General features: G+C 40.1%; 1 protein-coding gene across 5 annotated transcripts in view; it reads right to left on the reverse strand.

Annotated features, from left to right (window-relative positions):
* Window positions 1-20,343, reverse strand: part of LOC108092777 (ras GTPase-activating protein raskol) — a 49,870-nt gene that overhangs the window by 15,396 nt on the left and 14,131 nt on the right. For 2 of the 5 annotated variants that reach the window (XM_017192523.2, XM_017192522.2), the window contains exons 2-3: window positions 18,521-18,633; window positions 17,606-17,798 (exon numbers count right to left, since the gene is read on the reverse strand). In XM_017192523.2, the coding sequence (XP_017048012.1) occupies window positions 17,606-17,798; window positions 18,521-18,633 (306 nt within the window). Of the gene's footprint in view, window positions 1-1,047; window positions 1,120-17,605; window positions 17,799-18,239; window positions 18,267-18,520; window positions 18,634-20,343 lie in introns of all 5 variants that reach the window. The other 3 variants (XM_017192517.2, XM_017192519.2, XM_017192521.2) reach the window with 3 other exon arrangements.

Consider the following 20,343-nt stretch of genomic DNA (forward strand, 5'->3'; position numbering starts at 1 on the left):
ATCCGGACTCATTCATTTTCATTGATAGCGTTCAACTGAAAGGTTGTCTTTTATTTTTGTTTACGTTTTGTGTTGGAAATTTAAAATGTCCAAGCGAAAATGAGTAGTGTTGTCTCTTAAAGACAAAATAAAGATATCTTCATAATATATCTTACCTAATAAAAATTATTAAAACTTAAATATTATTTGATTTGCTTTGAAATCGGTTATCCGGATTTTTGATTTTACGGAATACCCCTGGTTTTAAAATTTGGAATTTTGAGTGTAATACCGATTACGCAAGGGTTAATGCCAATAATACAAAAATTTTAATAATAAAATTAATAATAAAATTAATAAAAAAAATAAAAGCAAATAAAATAATGAAAAAAATAATGTGAAAATTTTTAAAATAATTTCGTACAAGTGCCTATCAAACCCATGTATTTTTTTTTTTTATTATTATTATTAATTTAGATGATAATGTTGACAAAAACCAACAGTTTTACCTTAAAATCTACAAGTAAGCAACAATAATGCTAATACAAGCAAAATGCAAGACAGCTTAAAAGCGATTAACGACAAAAATCAAGATTTAACCAGATAAATCTAAACGCAATATTGAGGCACATTTTACACTTCCAGCTGGGCAAAATTCATGGAGTTAAAAACCCCAAGAAACCTTTTGAAAAAGTTGCGACAAATCCGAAACGTTTGAGAAAAAATTCAGATGCAAATTTAAATTCCCCTGCATCCTACAAAATTATCTGAGAGCTTAAAGGGTGTAAATTCGCGAAAGTCATCTGATTGGGTGTTGTGGTTCAAAAATACATTGAAGAAGAAAGAAACCGCTCGTAAACTTGCTGATAACAGCGGAGCTGTCGCATTTTGCTAAGCCGGCGAAAATAGTCGCATTTGTGGGTTTCTAGGCCTTCCTCGTGCCAAAGCGCTCCAAGCGCCACTGGAAAATCAGGGAACAATGTCACGACATTGAGATACGGGGCATGAGTAACCAGTGAGTGGACCGCTGAAAGGGAATCAATCGAACAGTCGGGGACTTTGTGTTACCTTCGTTCGGCGATGAATCGTTCAGCGCCGTGTTGAAATGAATTCGCGGCAGTGTCTTCGTCTTGTACTCACCTGCAAAACAACAGAGAGGGAAATGAAAATGAGTTAGTTGTGTCTAATGCAAATTCAAATGCCAGAGCTACCCCGGCTTGCAAGTACTTAATGTTTGTGCTTCGTTTTGCAAAACTCGACCCATTTACATGGCCCGACGACCTTTGAGCTTGTTGTGAATTCACTTCAATTAATGCAAAATATGAGATACAGACGCAGACGAAAGTAAAGTAAATTGAGCAATTGTTGTAGGTGACCCAGGAGTCTCAGTTGTGGGTCTGCTGCCTTTGGAGAGCCCCTTGACTTCCCAGCCCGGCCATTACACTCATTGTTCCGTTGACACTTTTCCCAACACTGACTGCATTATCTACTTTGCGCTGGTCATCACACGCAACTGGGCAACTGTAAATTATTCCGCCGCACAATTGACTTCAAAGCGGAGCGACCGATCCGCAGAACTGGCGAACTGGTGAACTGGCGAGCCAACGGCCCAGCGAATCCAATGATGATTGTGAATTCTCGATGATGTCACATCCGTCATCCGTCCGAATCGTGCGAAGTGCTCCTCTTTCAGAGAAACGTGATGACAGATAAAATAACCCTGGCTCTGCGCTTTGAACTACGCAGAAAAGCCAAATTGGGGCTCTCGACTGTTTGTAATATAATTATGAAAGTTTGGTTTTCATGATGTAATTTTCTTACAACTTAAAAACATCATGTAACGGGATATATGTATTTAATGCAGTGTTGGGAAACTTAGCACTTAAATATAGTATGCAGTGTAAGTAAGAGTAATGGTTTCCCTGACTAAATACTCACTCCTGCCCGCCGTCTCCAGAGTGGAGGCACCCGATCCTGTCCCGGACATCCGGTCCTGGTCGCCCTTCCCCAGCTGCAGTTGCTCCTGCTGCAGCAGCAACGGGTGCTGCAGTTGCAGTTTATGCTGCTGCTGCTGTTGCTGCGGCAGGAGCTGCAACTGCTGCACGTCGCAGTGCACCTCGTGAATGGGCGGGGTGGGGGCGTCGTCCCGCTCGCCCCTCAAGCAGGAGGCCAGTCCCCGACTTCGCGGGATCGTGCTCCGCCGCAGGGCCGTCGCCTGGGGCTGCTGCTCCCCGGACCTCGAGGAGCCGGGGTTCAGGGTCGCGTTCTGGGACTGCGAGGCGGTGCGCGGCATGGAGTTCATCTTCCTCGGCTGGGGCGTCGTCGAAGTCTGCATCTGCACCTCGTCGCTGATTGCACGCAAAGCACCGCAGTTCATCCTGGTTTGGTTAGCTGCTCTTCTTTTTTGGTATTGGTATTGTTGCTTGAGTTGCCTTTGCAGGTTTTTGGTTATTGTTGCCTTGGTAGTTTCGTTAATGGTTTTGTTTTTGATTTTTGTTAGTTCAGTTCGTCTTTAACCTTGACATGGTTTCCTGTGCGAAGGGGTAAGTATTCGACTCGAAACACGCGGCACTTGCGAAGGGTTAAACAGCCTGGCCTGGCTTGGTCAATTTCGAAGACGGTAAGCGGTGAGGTTGCGATGGCGAATCGAGTGTGCTCTTCACTTTAATAACTTGGGACAAGAGTTTTCAGGAAAACGGATCGGTATTAACCCCATTCAAAAAGTGCCCTCGTAGACTACTCACACGTTAATTCATTATGTTACGTGACTCGATATTTAAACTTATTTTTTATAAATCGATAAGAAAGATGTGATATGTGACCCGTCTCTAGTTTCCCATATACGTATGTATTTCGATATATTGCGATATTTTGATACCAGTGTCCTAGTTTCGAACGCTTTGAAAATGCACTTGAAGTGTATTGCTTTATCAGCTAAGTGAAATGCAGGTGGTGGAATGAGTGTGCGTTTTTGGAAACGATAGCTATGAATATTGTTTTTGAGGCATTAAATATTCGTGTGGTCTAGTCACTTCTGTTTTGCGGGGTGTTTCTTTCTTTTTTGGGCCCAAACCATCTGACATCGACGGCTTGGTTTCGCTTGCCTGCGCTGGCAATTAAGATTTATGGTCATGGCGTGTTGGTCCCTGTGAGCGCACCCCTGCCGGTTTCCTCGCCCTGCCTCAAAAACAAAAACCCAAAGGCTACTACCAATGCGACTTATTGTGACTCGAAAATTGTTCAGTTAATTTTCCAAAAAGGCTTTTCGTTCTTTTGCACACGCGCGACTGCGCAACAACACAACCACAAGCAAAATCACATTAAAAATACTACACACACTCTTGGCTTAAATTTTCCTTTTAACTTGTACAATTTTACGCTCGTTGGTTTTTGTTGCAACAGTATGGAAACGAAACGGAATCGAACCGGAATTGGAACGAAGGTGGAATATAAATGAAATGTTTGTGTGTGTGTGTGTGAGGAAGCAGCTGTGTTGTTTCTAAGGGGCGGGCGGGGGTTCTTCACATCTGACAAAGAGCGAGGGAGAGAGAGAGAGAGAGGAATCGCACAAGAAAGCTAAATAAATTTTTGGCCCACACAACATTGTTCTAAAAATGTTAAGCTTAAAAACGGCTTGCATAAAATTACGTTACACATTACACGGTAACACAACTCAATTAAAATTGAAATTTGGTGCTTTACCAACTTCAGAGTTACATTTACAAATTGCTCTCCCTAGAACACAGAAAAGCATGAATTTCCCACTGCACCATTTACTTCGCACTTGGCGTTTAAGCCCGGTTGCCAATCGATAAATGCAGGCCAATTAAGCGGCGAGCAATCATAATGTATGCAATCAGCCCAAGGCGTTAAAAATCTGTAATGACTGGGGCTTCGGCTTTCTCTTGTTCGGTTTCAGCATTTTCCCCTCCAAAACGCCAGAAAAATGGGGTTTTGTTCGACTGTGTGTGGCGGTGTGAATTCTAGGCCTCAATTTTGTGGTTTGCTGATTTCCATTACTGGATTTTTCTCTTGCGTGCGTTTTTCTTTTTAATACTTTGTTTTTTCTTTAGTTACTATTAAAATAATTTTCCATATCTGCTTTCAATTGCTGCGTGCCCGAAAAGAAAACTGCTGCTGCTAACCATCATATTTTTCTAGCTTCATTTTTTGTGTGCGTGCTCTGGTGATAAACATAAATTTCGCCGCAGACCAGACTTTTTTTCCATTACTTTCTCCAACAGTAGCGGCGGCAGACACGCAGCAGCTGTTCTCTATCTGCCACTCTTTTTTCTCCTACACGGAAATAAAATAGGTGTTCTCTGAAAAAGGTAGGCAAGTTTTTTTCGTTCTGTGAAACCATACATTCATTATCATATTCCTTTTTATCGTCTTAATAAGAAACTTTGGAGGGCAGTCCACGTGGGGAAATTTTGAGATACTTTTAATTCATTTTAAATTAGTTTAAGCAAAACAAGAGAACGTTTCTGAATCCGTTTAATATGACATTTGACGATCTGTCGACGCTGTCAAAAGTTACAGGGTTGCCAAATGGGTCAAATTTAAATGGCCCACCCTGTATTTTCCTTTGGAAATTGCTCGACATGAAACCATTTGAGTATCGATTTATGAAAATAAATATGATTTGGTGGCTAAACCATTTCAGGTATTCAATACATTTATAATTTGAAATTATATAAGGCTCCCACTTTTGAAGCATGTGAGTATTTAAACCAATTCAGCCACTGCAAGAGTAAAGCTGTTTTCAATGCCCTCCCGTACACAATGCATTCTCATTAATCACAAAAACCCGACCAACAATATTTCTCCGTGTGCACGCCTCAATCTCTCCTCTGTGTCTCCTCTGTGGTTATTCGGGCGAGACGCCCACGTTGGCACCTGTAAGCCCAGAACGACCCGCCCCCGCCCGCGCCCCTCTGCCCGCCCGCCTTCCGTTTAAGCGGAAGTGCAAGCCAATGGCCAGAAGTGCCCAGAATTCGATATGCCGTGTGTGCCGTGCCTGCCTGGTGTTCGGCTCCTACTACACTACACTACCCTACACTGCACTACACAATACTGTGGTCACATGACTCCTCTGGCGGCGGCGGCCGAAGTTTGTATATGGGAAAAGAGAAAAACTCCGAACAAAAGCGGCAGCAGCAGCGGCAGCGGATGCGCCATATAAAGGCAGCGAGCGATGCGATGCGATGCGACGCTTCCAGCCGAAAGCTCTTTTTCACTATGTGATTTTTGTTTATACGAGTATTGTATTTTTGCTGATTAATGCAGCCGGCGTTGGCGTCACAATGTGTTCGCTTTATTTACTTTGTTTGGGGTTTTTTCCATTTTTCCTTCGCTTTTATTTATTTGCTTCTCGGAGGCGTCCCGGCCGCATAATGAATAATTTGGCAGAGATGCATTTTTGCACGTCGGTGCGGGGCATTCATTCATTCAGCCTGCACCAACGAGCCCGACGAACAACGTCAATCCAATCCAATCCAATCCAGTCGTAGACTTTGCCCAGACTCAACTGATTGTATATGCACGAGCGCAAATATCTCTCGAAAAGCTTTGCGATCCGAAGGGGTAAGCAGGTGCGGCCAGGTGATAAGCCGCGAAGAAAGGGTGAAGGGTGCACAGAACAATAGCACGGAGATCCAACCGGTGAAAAGGGATTCGAAGTCAAGAGTAAGTCCCATATTTCCTCCTCACAAAATCCCAAGAAACCAGAAACCAGATTAGGGCTGAGCAAAGCTTTCCCTTTTTCCATGAACAGAACTCAGAACGGGGTTATTTTTACAAGCAATTAAGGATGGAAGTCTACTTCACATTTCCCACCAACAATGTGCATGACAACCAGAAGATCCGCGGAGTCCATCTTTCCGAATTTGAACTCCGCATAATTCCAGATTCCGGAACACTAAAGTTGCGAAATATTGTACTGCCCAAAGTAGAACTCCCATCCCATTCACCAGAACTCGCTGGGGATTTTGCTGCTCACTCTTATTTCTTTTTGGCAGGTTATGGTCCGCTGAAGGCCAAGTCCGAGCAGAACCGCCGAACAACCCGGTCCCACACAACCGGGAGAAGGAGCCAGAGCTCATTAGGTTTACGGTTAATACATATTATAATGAGAATCGCCTCATAATAGGCACTCTGGTGCCTGCCCTCGCCTCGGGGACGTGGGAACCACTCCGCTATTCATCTTTTGTCGCATAGAACTCCGATGATCGCCGTCGATGTCGATGTCGACGTGGACGTCGACGTCAATGCCAAGCGCCAGCAGAGCGCAACCGGCGATCACACTTCGTTATGCAACGCAACACTCGCAGAAAAGTGTCACCCTTTTTGGAAGTAAGTGATGCAGAGCCCACTATTTTCTGCAATTTTGCACTCACTTTTCTAGCATGTGCTTTGAATGCTTCGAAAATAGTGTCAAAAGTGTTTGCAGTTAAGGTGAGTTTTTATTTAATATTAAATAACTGAGCCTCACATTAGTTATTATTGTAAATTAAATGCTTCTTATTCACAGTAACAAATTTTCTCCAAAAGTTATCAATAGTTTTATTTTACATTACCCCTTTTTAATGCCAAATAAGAAACGAAACTAGATTCGGCCTTGCAGATAGAATTTAAATCTGGACTGGACCATCACAAATCTATAACATAAAGTTTTCTATTGCTCAATCCCCACAACGTCAATAATAAGGTTTATAATTTATGAGCTCTGATGTGTTTCGTTCACTGCGTTTCAATCTTTCCCCTGCAAGCGTATAAATATAGTACACAGTAAAATAAAACATTATAAGTGAAAATAAATTATAGTTTAAGAACGATTGTAAAGTGTATATACACAGTGTGTATATATTTCACTTTAAAGCATGGTGTAAAGTATATACACACCTTTCAAACAAATATATTCAAAATTCATAGGCTCTTTTTTTAAATATTTTAAAATTAAGAGTTATGGTAAGAAGTAAAAAAAAGGAAGTAAGTTTCGATCTCTTGGCAAAATCCGTGTAGAAAGTGGTCCGAATGGACTACAACTATTTTTGCGAGTGCCGAGATCGTGGACATTGGACGGGGGCTCCATAGATTGGTATTGAATGAAAGAAGGGCCGTGGGCTCTGCACCGGTGCCTAGATGCCTAGGTGCCTAGGTGGCTAGGTCATTTCCCTCTGCCGCAAAACAGTTGAGAGATCAACAGCAACATCAGACACAACAGCAACTACTCAGCAACATCGGCAACATGAACAGCACAAAAAAGGCAAAAGGCAAGATCTTAGATTTCTATTATGGCATTTCTTTCATCTACTTTTTTCGCATTTATGTGTGTGCCCTCGCGTCTTCATCAACATTTTTATTTTCCCTATTTTTTAATTTTACCCAGCAAACCATTTTGCCCGGCAAACGGCGAATTGGAGTCGCGGCGTAATTGACGCTAGTGATGAGATCAAAATGGACCACAATGATTGCCGCGATAATTGCGACACAGACACAGCGGACGCACATCTTCGTTTTCCATTGGGATGATAAAATGCCAGGGAAAAGATGCAGCGATAAGGAGAGTTCCAGTTCGGGGGGTTTGGGATGAGTGCGGCCACGGGGAAAATCCACTGGCGACAAGACAATGCAACTGACACGTCAAAGGGGCGGTGGAATGCAACGACTTTTGCCGGAAAAACTTGTACCCCTTAAGCTTTAAGTCTTGTTTTGAAGATGTGGACTTGTATAAAAGTGAAATCCTGGCTAAAACAAGATTCTGAGCAATAAAAAGCAATTAGAAACTCCCAAGTTCAAAAGGAAATCCAATTTTAAGTAAATACAATACGAGTATATGTATAAGCATACATTCAACCTTATTTCCTAACATATTTGGTTACTTGAGTAATTTGCAAATAAAATTGTAAACAGAACTAGCCTTCAAAAGAAATAGGTAACAAGAACTTGGACTGAAGATTGATTGGTCTGCAAATATGGCACACATATTGTAAGTTGTCGTTTTGGGCCAGACCAATATGGGAAACCCCATAAGAAGACGTACCACACCAAGAATATCGCCAAAAGCATGTGCTTTTGGGCAAGTGTATGCTTTCCCATTGCCCAAACCCCCTAATCCCCATTCCCTTCCTTTGTAGTTGACTTTTTCCCAACACGGCCAACGGGCGTGAGCCGATTTTGAAGGCGGTAGGTGGTGTTGCCTTCTGTGTGATTCATTCAGAACAATAACCCTAATGATGATGATTGCAAGCAACAACAACTGAGTATAGTGGTTGTTGATCCACAATCAAATTAAATTACCAACCTCACGAAATAACGAGGAAAAGTCGAAATGTTCTTGCCTCGTCCGGTTGTCATTGGAGGCACGTTTGAGTATTTTCGTCGGTCACTCGCGGTTTCTCATTTGAAGTGATCAGATAAACAAAAATGGAAGCTATCTACGGGATGCCGAAGTTGATATACCCTTGGGGTCACAGCCTCAGTCTAACAAGATTTGTTCCTTTAATTGGTCCGAAACTATCATGTATTTTTCTGTTCACCTTGTTTAATTTCTGCGTTTCAACTTTTGATTTAAACGGAATTTAATTCGTAACTTAATATATCAAAAAGTATAGTTATATGATAAACAGCAAATTAAATATAGATTTTTGTAATGTTGTATGGATAAGATATAAATTATACTCTTCGCGTTTTTTATACTCTTGCAGAGGGTACTATAATCTCAGTTAGAAGTTTGCAACGCAGTCAAGGAGATATATTCTTGATCAGCATCAAAATCTGAATCTGTCCGTCTGTCTGTTTCTATGTAAACTAGTCTCTCAGTTTTAAAGATCGGAAAATGCCATATACATATAAACAATGGCAAATAAAATGATAACATCGTTGTTTTGATTTGACAATCATGACTTTTGGAATTTATAAGGATTCTTGAATTTGAAATTATTTATTTATTATTTATTTATTATTTATTTATTATTTATTTATTATTTATTTATTATTTATTTATTATTTATTTATTATTTTTCTTCAAAATCGGACGACTATATTAAATTAAAAACCCTTTAAAACTGAGAGACAAGTTTTACTCAGATGGTGATGATTGTGAAGAATATATATACATACTTAATGGGATCTGAGATTGTGATGCAAACTTCTTACTGAAAGTGTAATGCCCTCTGCAAGAATATAAAAAAGTGGGGAGAATCGTACGGCTTATGCCAAAACGAATTTTATTGAAGATTTGAAGGGCATTGAACCAGTCCAAAAAAATCGTCGGATAATCCAAGCCCAAAAAGAGTTTTGAAGCGTTTTTCTCAAAAATACTTTTTTAAAATTCGAGCTTTCTGCCCTTTAAATCCGACTTGAACGATTCATTTCAAACTTGCTTAACATTTTCGACGGTTAAAATACCTCCCCCGACAATTAATATAATAAATTTTTGTCAACAGGGTGTTTTCGATCCACCTAATGTCACAAACAATACTATACCATTTTTATAGACGCCAAAAATATAAAAAATCAGAGATCGTTAGAGTTTCCCACCTCCCGGCGATAATTTGCCCACTCACTAATCGCGTTCTGGTGTTTTATTTCCCTGATGACTATAGAACTTGGTTACCGTTACGACCCGTCATCAGCCTGCGACTTCTGTTTGAGCCACTTTCCTTTTGCCAAGAAAGAAGGGAGGGAGGAAATGCCGACATGTGGAGACGACGCAATTTTCACACGATGAACCTAAGTCGTAGTAGCCTCCACTTTGGCCCCTCCCCTCTAAATTGGCCCCTTGTGGCCCCGATATTCGTGTCAACATGTGTTGTGCTGCATATTATGTAAATTATTTGCTGGGCAAAAAGAAAGAGCAGCAAACTCATTGTCTTTCCGTAGGGAAACCCCTTCTCGACCGACAAAAAATGACACAAATATCATATCGAGTTATTTAAATAATACTATTTCGGCTGGAGACGACTTACTTATTATTATAATTTTTAAATAGGTTCCCTTCAATGTTAAGGTGTGAAGTGTGCGTAGAAAGTCCTACAGCGCATTTTATCGTTTTGTTTTTTAATTTTGGAATACTGTTTAACCAGCATTGGAAAATTCGCATAGTTCATTTCAGACTATTAGCACTTTTCATCAAGAAGGACCGAGTTTCTTCGAGTGCTAGTCTGCCGTCTCTTTCTTAACCCCCCTTGCCGTCTCTTTCGCTGGCTAAGTAGCGCCCAACGGGGCCACCTCCAGCCGACAGGCCAACAACATTGTTGGGCATGTTGAAATACATAAAGCAATTTTAACTGTTTTAATGCCTTTTCTGTCTCCACCCGACGAGTGGGGGGAAAAGGGCCAACAGGGGGCTTTTGGGGAGGTTCCATGGACTCATAGACCGATCTGGCAGGCCCCATATTATTTCTGCCCGTTTCCATTTTAATAGCAGAACTGTGAGAACTTGTTGCTCGGTCTTTCTTTTTTCTTTCTCAGTTTTGTTTAGTTGCTCATGCGATTATTATACACCGTTGCCGAGGGTATTATAATTTCAGTCAAAAGACCCCACAAAACATATATTCTTGATCAGCACCACCATTTTAATCGATCTGTCCTCTTCTGTGCCAACTGTGTCTCAGTCATAAGGATCTATTGCTCAAACTTTACAAAATATTGTGTACTTATTGCAGATTGTTTATATTATCTGTTGCTAAATTTTGTCAAATTGTGTTTTCAAACGACAATTAAATTAGGAATTAAATTTAATTAAGGAAAGATTGAATTATCTGTAAAAATATTTCACGAAAGGAAAAGTAAAACGTTATGAAATATAGAGTTCTTTTATGAAGACGGAAGGCTGTCATGGGAAAAATCGAGGAAATTATGGAAAAGTATTAGAAAAACATCATAAGTTTGATGTTGTTAAACTTGTGTTTAGGTCAACATTTATCATTTTTTACGATAATATAATTTAAGGAGTTGTTTTTTAATTATAATATTTCCATAGTACAGCTGCCATACATGAAAATTAGAAAATGCATGCAAAAATCGAAGCACTGTATAGTACACCCTAATAGTAATAGGGTGTAGTAATAGTAGTTTTGTGATTATAGAGCTGTAAAAAGTCTATTTGTTATATACACTCTGCTTTTAACTGGAAGGGTATATCTGCTTCGGATAGCCGAAGCCAGCTTCATTTCTTGTGTTTTTAATTTGCTCGGCTCGCTAAATTTAGAGTGGCGAGAGAGCGTCGAAACTTTGGAAAACGAAAATTGTGTATATTTTTGGAAATGATTTCAAACGCATCTCAAGGTGCGAAATAAACAAATTTCTCGCTCGCTGTAAACAAATCAAGCGTACCGAAAAAGTTCGGCGGTGCTCGTCAAAATCTAAAAAACGAAATTAGTTGGATTGCGAGAACCGTGTTTACACGGAGCCACAGTACCAACAAATAGAGGGCAGTGATTCTTGAGTGAGGGAAAGGTGCACCGAGGAAAAGCATATCGCTTTCCGCAGAGTCATCGCAAATTTCGAACCCACTGAGAGGCCCTGTTTCCCTTCCTTTTAGACAAGATTTTTGCCTATTGGTAGCTACAAATTTGGATAAAATCATACTGGCTTGAATTGTGGGGGAAGTGCACAGTACATAGCAACGTTTTGGTAGCAAATATTGGAGTCGCTCTTTCTCACTTTTTTTTGTTTGGCCTTTGGCCTCAGAAGAGCCCTCGAACTAAGCCGAATGATCCATCATCATCTGGTTCATCGCTCAGGCAGCACAGCGATTAGGCCGCTGCCGCCACTTGATTATGCAATCGAGTTAATTTGATGTTTCGCTGGCAGCAATTGCCACCATATCCATACACCATATCCCATATCCCATATAGATCGGGGCGTGTCCCGGGCCACAGAAAAGCGGCTGATTGTACATCCCAAACGTCTGTGCATTAGCCAGCAAGATGACGACATCTCTCAGATGTGTGGCAATCCGCGGACGGGCAAGTGGAAGATACAGCTACAGCTACAGCTACAGCTGCAGACACAGATACAGATACAGATACATTCACAGGCAGAGCAGCTACGGATACGCAAAACGCCGACCGACAGACAGATAGATTTATGACATATATGAATTACTAACTGTGGCGCGCCGCTAATTGTTGTTGTTGTTGTTGCTATTGCTGCCGCAGTTATGACTCGAATTATTCAATTTTTAGCAGGCCCGAGAAATCAACAGAGACTTCAAAGCTTCAAAAATCCAAGCAAACTCTGCAAAAAGCAACCGCACTCTCGTGAGGGAAAAGAAAGGCGGTTGCGATTCAGTGAAATGTTTACACTCTTGTTCGTTTCAAAAGAACTCAACGAAATGGGGTTAGTGACTAGTGAATATTGGGTTTTTCCTCAGTGTTACCATTTTCTTTGTGAACTGCAGCTCATTTGGCCAAGTCACTGCAGCCGAAGCAAAAGCCAGTGACCAAAACCAGCACAAAAACCAGATGAAAACTGAAAAACAATTTCCAGTGCCCGCCGCCCGTTGCAATGAATTTTAATTTGACTTTAACTTTTTGCGCATTTAATTAACACAGCAGCGGTACTACACTGAGAAAAATAAGTGATTTGCTGCTGTTTGTGTGAAACTATAAGTTGATTTCGCGGGGCTGTTATACTGAGTATTATTCTTTATTCTCTTAGGCTTACTTTGAAAACGTTTTAATGGGCGTAATGGGATATGCACACGTTGTTTTTCTCTGTGTAGCACTGGCAATAACAAAAAACAGCAGCTTGGCCAAACTGTGTGTTTTTTAGTGGAATGGGATCGCATTGTCTGGCAATTTCACCCGCAACAATAAGATACAGCGATAGATATATGTATATGTACATATGTCTGTACAATAAGTATCTCGTGGGCTGGGCCCAACAACTACGACTGCCAACAGCAGCTTGTTCACAATAATAACTCAGAAAAAGCTCTCAAATGTGACATGCCACCCCCCCCCCCTTGCCCCTTTCCCCTTCCGACCCCCGCGAAAACGCCGCCCCTGTACGCCATTCATGCAATGCAAATACGAAGCTTTGTTTCCATGAACTCCGCGATCAAACAGCTAAAATGGGGAAAAAACCGAGAATAACTGAGAGAAAAACAGTGGAAGATCCGCTGACAACAAAGCAAAGAGAAGGGAAAGCAGAAGCAAAACAAAAAATCGGAAGCACCACACAAAGATCCCAAACAATTACACATAATTCCCTTGTTACTTGTGTTGCCGTGGCCAACAAGAGATGATGGCCACAAAGTTGATCGACTGCTGGGGAATCCAATGGCCAAAACATATTTCGGTTGCCACAGAAAGTGTTTATAGTTCGCCTCTAGTATTCAAATGGCATTATGAACGAAACTATCTAATGCCATTCGCTGGGGTTTGATCACGTACAATGCACACATTCATATTGTTTTCTTGCCATTCCTTCATTTGCAAAGCAGAGTTACATATTGCTATGAAATTAATATCAAGTTGTTTCTGTGATATGAATACTACGCGAATCAAAAACCTATTATTGACTCCTTATCACCTGTTATAATGCTCCACTTGGGGGAACCAATAAAATTTTATTGGCAAGCTGTTAACCTCAAGTTAAAAGACGATGGTTTCTAATTTAAGCTAAAAGTGAATTCAATAGTTATATTCTGGGTAAATGAAAGAAGAAAGAAATCCAATATAGATGAATCAAAATGCAACTGAAGTGATATTTTTAGACCGTTTTCACCGACTGTTGTTGCATTGGCAATTGTTGATGTTGCAATTGTTGATGTTGCAGTTGTTGCTGCAGTTGTTGCTGCAGTTGTTGCTGCAGTTGTTGCCGCAGTTGCTCTTGGTTCTGCATAATCCACATACAGCTCGCTTAAGTCGATGTATAAATAAAATGTGGGTCATGTGCATCAAATTATTTAATTGGTGTCAATTGGCGTTGGATTTTTCTTTTCGCTTTTCGCTCGCTCGCTTTTCTTTTCTTTTCTTTGCGTTTCGTTTTGATTTCCGTTAATCTTTTCAACTCGGCTTGCTGCTGCTGCTGCTGCTGCTGCTGCTGCTGCTGCAACTGCAGTTGCAATTGCTGCTGTTTCAATAAGCCGGGCCTAACACGTTGTGTGATTTGCATTGGCCTCAAAGATTGTATTGAACTTTATTTGAGGCTACAGAGAGCGAACATTAAACATTTTTATTTCTATGAAATTCTATTCATTTTGTCTGTTGCCTAATAGAATAATGCTTTTGTGGAAAATCAATCATGTGTAATTTTATTGAAAGTGCTTATCTTTTGGCTGTAATTGAAATAGTATTTTTCATAAAAGTATTCAAAAATGGTTTCATAGCAGCCAATTTGCACCTCTTTTTCCTGAGTGCAAGGTAGAAGCAACAAATTTGAACCTGCTGTTATGTGTGTCAACGGCTTCTGATTGCAGCAACAACAACTGACGACTGACAACAAAACAAGTAAAAAACATCAACGCCAGAAGCTTCCTTTTCGCCCCCCAAAAACCAAAACGCACCCCGCCCCTCCGTCGCCACGTTCCAAATTCTTCGATACCGAAAAAGAAAACAAAAGAGACGTCGGCTAATCCGGATACGATTATGGCCGTAAACGGTTTACAGTAACCAAAACAACAAAAACAAAAAACAACGTGACTTTCCGGTGTCCCTTAAAACGGTGTCAAGCGCTCATTTCCCTAATTCAGTTTATTTTTTTCTCTTCTTCTTGTTACCTTTCTTTTTGCCTGAATTCGGTTCATTTGTTGTTTTCACCCAAACATAAATGGAAAACCGCACATGAAACGCGTTTCGCATAACATAATTACATTTTTGGGTTTGTCCAACACTGTTTGAGCAAATATGTGTTGCTGCAGTTATAGTTTAAAATATGTGCCGAAACAGCTTATTTTGCTGCTCTAATTCGTTTTGATGGCAAACCCATCTTAGTATTTGGGAACTGCAAAATCTTATTTGAAAAACATGAATAATGCTTTCTGTTCAGCGATGTCTGTCTGCTTATTTTTGAATTTATATAGCCAGATGATGGTGATGAGCTGTGCAGGAAAGCGGGGGCGGGGTTTTCCTGAGAAGGGGTGGTGGGCGGGGGGATTTGCACTCGCAAGTTTGCCTTTGTAGTTGCCCAGTTTTTTTGTTTTTTTTTTGTTTTTGCCCAACGATTTACACATTCTGTTTGTTTTTGTTTGCTTTTATTTTTAGAACATTTTCGAATTCGCAACGCACACGCACACGCACAAATACAAGCACGGTTCGCATTTTACCATGTTCCATGCTTGCTACCATATAATTTTCACTTGACAAAAATTAAAAAAAATCAAAAATATATGTGGTGCATATATTTTCTTTTCGTTTTCATTAACAGTTTACTGGTTTTGTAAACAGACTCAAGCCAGGCCAGTAATTGAACTGTTAACTGGTAACAAAAACACTAAACAACAAACCGAACGGAGCGATTTAAACCGCCTGCGCCGGAATCTTAAAAACGACTAAAAAACGACTGAAAACCGACTGAAATCATGGTAGAATCAGTAAAAGTCTCGTCGGGTCCGTGAGTCCCGAGAGGGGCCCCGAACGTTAACGGACTGAACCTTAACCAATGATTCTGCAGTCATCTTCGACCGCTAGAGGCGCTCTTTATTTAACCTGGTCAACAGTAACTCTACACTGAACAAGGTTTTCGCAAACGTGTAAACAGATGACAACGTTTTCCCAAACGGGTAGCAAAGGACAATGTTTTCCCAAACGGATAAATTCTCTGGGAGCACCCAACAGCAGAGAGAGATACGCGCACGATAATGGTCTGGACGGGAACGATTTTGCACTCGACGAGACAACCTTTTCTTATTCGACTGAAACGAGTGGGAAATCGACAGCAAGCACGAATCGAAACGAAGAAAACGCACTGAGGAAAACATGCGCAACTTCTCCCCCTCTTCCAGTTGCTTTTGCCAGCTGTGAGCTTCATTGATGGAACGTTTGGGAAGGTGAAACAAACTGAGACTTAGGAAACAGGAAGAGAAGAAAGAAGTGGAGAAAGAAAACATGCAAGTGTTTGAAACAAATTTCGAACGATAAACAAGAAGGGCATGCCGCTTTTTAATTAATATGTAAATATTTTGCTCAAAAAACAGTTTGGTAGACTTACATACATACGTATGCTCGTACAAAATTGTTTGATTGCTTGGATCTTATCTAAAAATATTGGGAAAAAAATCGGAAAATAAGTTCTTAAGTATTTAGCAACAACATTCGAATTTGAATAGATATCATCCCATCTTTACAGTATTTAAAGTAACGGAAATTGTACATAGCAAATACATACATACATATACATATGTATAAATGTCAAACGAATAAAATGCGAAAATGATTTTTGGCAGATGGTTTTCTCTTACGAATCTCGAATTAAATATTATGATAATAAGATAACTAGGTAGTATTTAAAGTATTAGAGTATATAGTATATACATATTTTAAATATTCTGTCTGCTTCTATAAATACATAATGGAAAACAAGATATATGACAGCTATATGAAATAGTCGTCTGATTTTTATGAAATTTAACTCTATTGAAAACACTATAGAAAACTCTATATTCCAAAAACTAAGCTTGTCTGATGAAAATCAACGAAGCTATCACTTTTTTATCTTTTTGATTGACCCTTATTTATTTTTCTAGCTTCCTTTCTTGTTAAAAGATGGAAGTATAATTCGAGTATATAGGTAGTAGTTCTTTTTTTAATCCACCGAGCTTGTTTATAAGCTATCGGAAAATGAATGAATTTTTCTTTTTTAATTCGGAAAAATCATTTTGTGACAAAAAAAGTGAATAATTTGTTTTGTTCAGATTCTAATTTGAGCTGCAGGGGTATACAATATAGGTTAAAAGTAGCTCCATCAGTTTCAGAATATACGAGCCACTGTTATCCGAGCAAAATAACCGAAACGATCTTGGCATCGACGGAATCGTCGGCTGGATGGCCGGCACCTTACACACGGGCCCCAAGCCATCCAAGCCATCCGAACCATCCAAACCACCCAAACCACCCACTCCAGCCACCCCAAACCGCCTCCCGTTCGCTATTGTGCCCAATGCTCCGGCATGCGTGACGCCAGCGGCGACGGCGGTGCAAACAAATTTCCTGACTGCTCACACACAGCACACAGAACGAAAAAGCGAGCCACAGATACACACACCTCCTGATACGATCGAAAAGTGTTACGGACCCACGGCAAAGCATAAAAACTGCAATTACTGATCGGCACTGATGAGCTCGAGCTCGCTCGCCGGTCAAATGCAATTAAAGCGCCGCCTGACCAAACCAACAAAATCAAATCAAGCTGACGCGGAGCCACATTTCGTAACACGTCGCACGGGGGATATTGCAATATCTGGGCTAGCGTAGATATCACTTCCTTCCGAAGTCAGGTCTTACTTCTTTTTCTATTTGCTTAACTAATGTGTTAACTAATTGCTTCTTTGTCAAAAGGTTCTCTACAACCAGACATCCAGAAGAGAGAATACACTTTGGGGCTTGGCGGATTTTTGCAAAACAACATCAAAACACTTATACGTACTATATAACTAAAGATCCTGGGGGCTTACCTAGTTCACTGTACAGCGTCGTATTCAGAACGATATCGTTGATTCCGCTCATCCCACCGCTTCCGCCAATACACGAATCGGAGTCCTCGTTTTCCTCGGCCAAGGTCGGCGGTCCGTCCCAAAGGGCCTTCGCTGGCCTACGAACACGGTCCAATCGGATCCGCGGAACGTCCTCGTAGCCAGCATCACCCAACTAGGGAATAAGGATTAAAGATTCGATGTCAAAGGTCTTTGTTAAATGGTCAAGGGAGTATCGTCAGACATTAACCGTTTCCGATTTCCGATTACCGATTTTCGATTACAATTTTAGGGAAACTTTATCGCAAAACCTTTAAAGCTAGATTAGTGCTACTGGAATTGGCTAGTTAATACAGGTAAACATTTTGTGTTATGTACAAGTGCTGCTGAAGACATTTACTAGACATTTTTTATTAGACATTTACTTTTTACTATTATCGAATAGGAAATGAGATTATCAAAAAGTTGTATTAACCCTAAGGTAATAAAATACTCCGAGGAAGCAGCGGAACAACAAAAATCAACAGCAAAGTCTTTAAATCGGAAACGGTACCATGTCGCTTGATTATAGACAGACTTCTCCAATTCCGCCGTGCATTACAACACCCTTACCCACCTCCTTTTTGGGCGTGGCCGGGAATATCTACAGGTTAGTAGAACGATAGTAGCGATTGTTTACATCCGTTTTTGTTAGCGATAGTGTGCAATGGTGAGAGACAGGGATAGATAGATATACACAGACGAAAACACAAAGCCAATGAACTTCAAATGTTTACAATCAGGGTTTTACTGGTATGTGTGTGTGTGTGTGTGTGTGTGTGTGTGAGTGAGGAAGCTGCTTAGTTTTTAATAGTGATTGATCTACGATCTTCGAGCTTTATATCTGTGAGTTCTTACCGATATCTCCTCGCTGCAGTAGGCGGTGAATGTCTGATCGTCCTGCTGCAGGACGCAATACAAAGGACCCCAGGGAAGAGTCTTGATCACGCGGGTGAGTTCCCCCTCGGTTTCTGAAAAAAAGATTATACAACGTCAATCAGTGTTTTAATAAACTAATCTCTTAGTTTAAATTAGTTGTTGTACCGCCTGCAGAAAGGTCCAGATCGGACTATTAAATCATAATGCTTCTATTGGAAAAATCGGAAAAATAAAGGAGAAAACAAAAAGGAAGTTATATAGGTACCCTTGCAATCATCAAATGTGTCAAACAAAATACGTAAAACTTTTTACATAATATTCGACTATTATTCATGACAGCTATAGGTATGATATAGTCGTCCGACTTTTATGAAGTTTATTTCAAAATTTCTTTCTCTATTTTTAAAAAATCATGCTTTTCTGATGAAAGACAACGCTGCTATAATTTTATTTTCGTTAATTCTATACAGATCGATTGAAGGGTAGGTACAAAACTTGATGTGTTAAAAATCATGCTCGTGGGATAAAAATTAACGACGTTATTATTTTTATACCCTTGCAGAGCAAAAGGGTATTATAATTTCAGTCAGAAGTTTGCAACGCAGTTAAGGAGACACCTCAGACCCCATAAAGTATATATATTCTTGATCAGCATCACGAGTAGAATCGGAATACGTCTGTACGTCTGTCCGTCTGTCCATCTGTCCGTCTGTCCGTTTCCGCGCAAACTAGTCTCTCAGTTTTAAAGCTATCTTGCTGAAACTTTCCCAAAAGGTGTGTAGGTTTTGCACGCAGTATATAAGTCGGAACGGGCCGGATCGGCCGACTATATCGGATAGCTCCCATACGAGGGAATGAAATAAAAAATTCTAACGCCGTTGTTTTTCATCAGATCGACTTGATTTCTTCCAGATGGCGTTTTCAAACTGTTATTGAATTTCGGATTAAATTTTATTAAAATCTGATAACTCTATAATATAGCTGCCATAGGACAGATCGAAAAATATATATAGAATTAATGGAAATAAATTTATAACATCGTTGTTTTTTATCCCACGAGCATGATTTTTTGAATATCAAGTTTTTTCACAACTCTTATACTGAGAAAAAAGTTTCATAAAAATCGGACAACTATATCTAATAGCTGCCATAGGAAAGATCGAAAAATTTATATAGAAATAACGGACGTTGTTTTTTATCAGACAAGTATGATTTTTGGAATATAGAGTTTTCTTACGACTCTTGAATTACGAATTAAATTTGATCAAAATCGGACAACTAAATCATATAGCTCCCATATGATCTATAGTCGAAAATATGGAAAATGAATAGAAAAATCGTCTTAGCTTCGACGTTGTTTAACCTTTATGCATTTTGTTCGACATATTTGATGACTGCAAGGGTATATAAGCTTCGGCTTGCCGAAGCTAGGTTCCTTTCTTGTTATTCCATTATTTATACATATATTTTTCAATCGCTATATGATATAGTTATCCAATTTAGATAAAATTTAATTCGAAAGTGGATGGTTGTAAAAAAACACAATCCGGAAGTCATCATGTCGATATGACTAAAAACAACGGCATGATAATTTTTTTTTTAATTTTTCGTATGGGTGCTATCCTATATAGTCGCCCGATCCGTCCCGTTCCGACTTATATAGTGATCGCATTAGCTAAACTTTTGGAAAAGTTTCAGCAAGAGAGAGACCACTTTACAAAGAATTTCTGACTGAAATTATAATGCCCTCTACAAAGGTATAATTACATACCGTAGTTTTTCATCAGACAAGAATCGGATGA

Source organism: Drosophila ficusphila, unplaced genomic scaffold, assembly GCF_018152265.1.
Source record: "Drosophila ficusphila isolate 14025-0441.05 unplaced genomic scaffold, ASM1815226v1 contig_197, whole genome shotgun sequence".
Lineage (NCBI taxonomy): Eukaryota > Metazoa > Arthropoda > Insecta > Diptera > Drosophilidae > Drosophila > Drosophila ficusphila.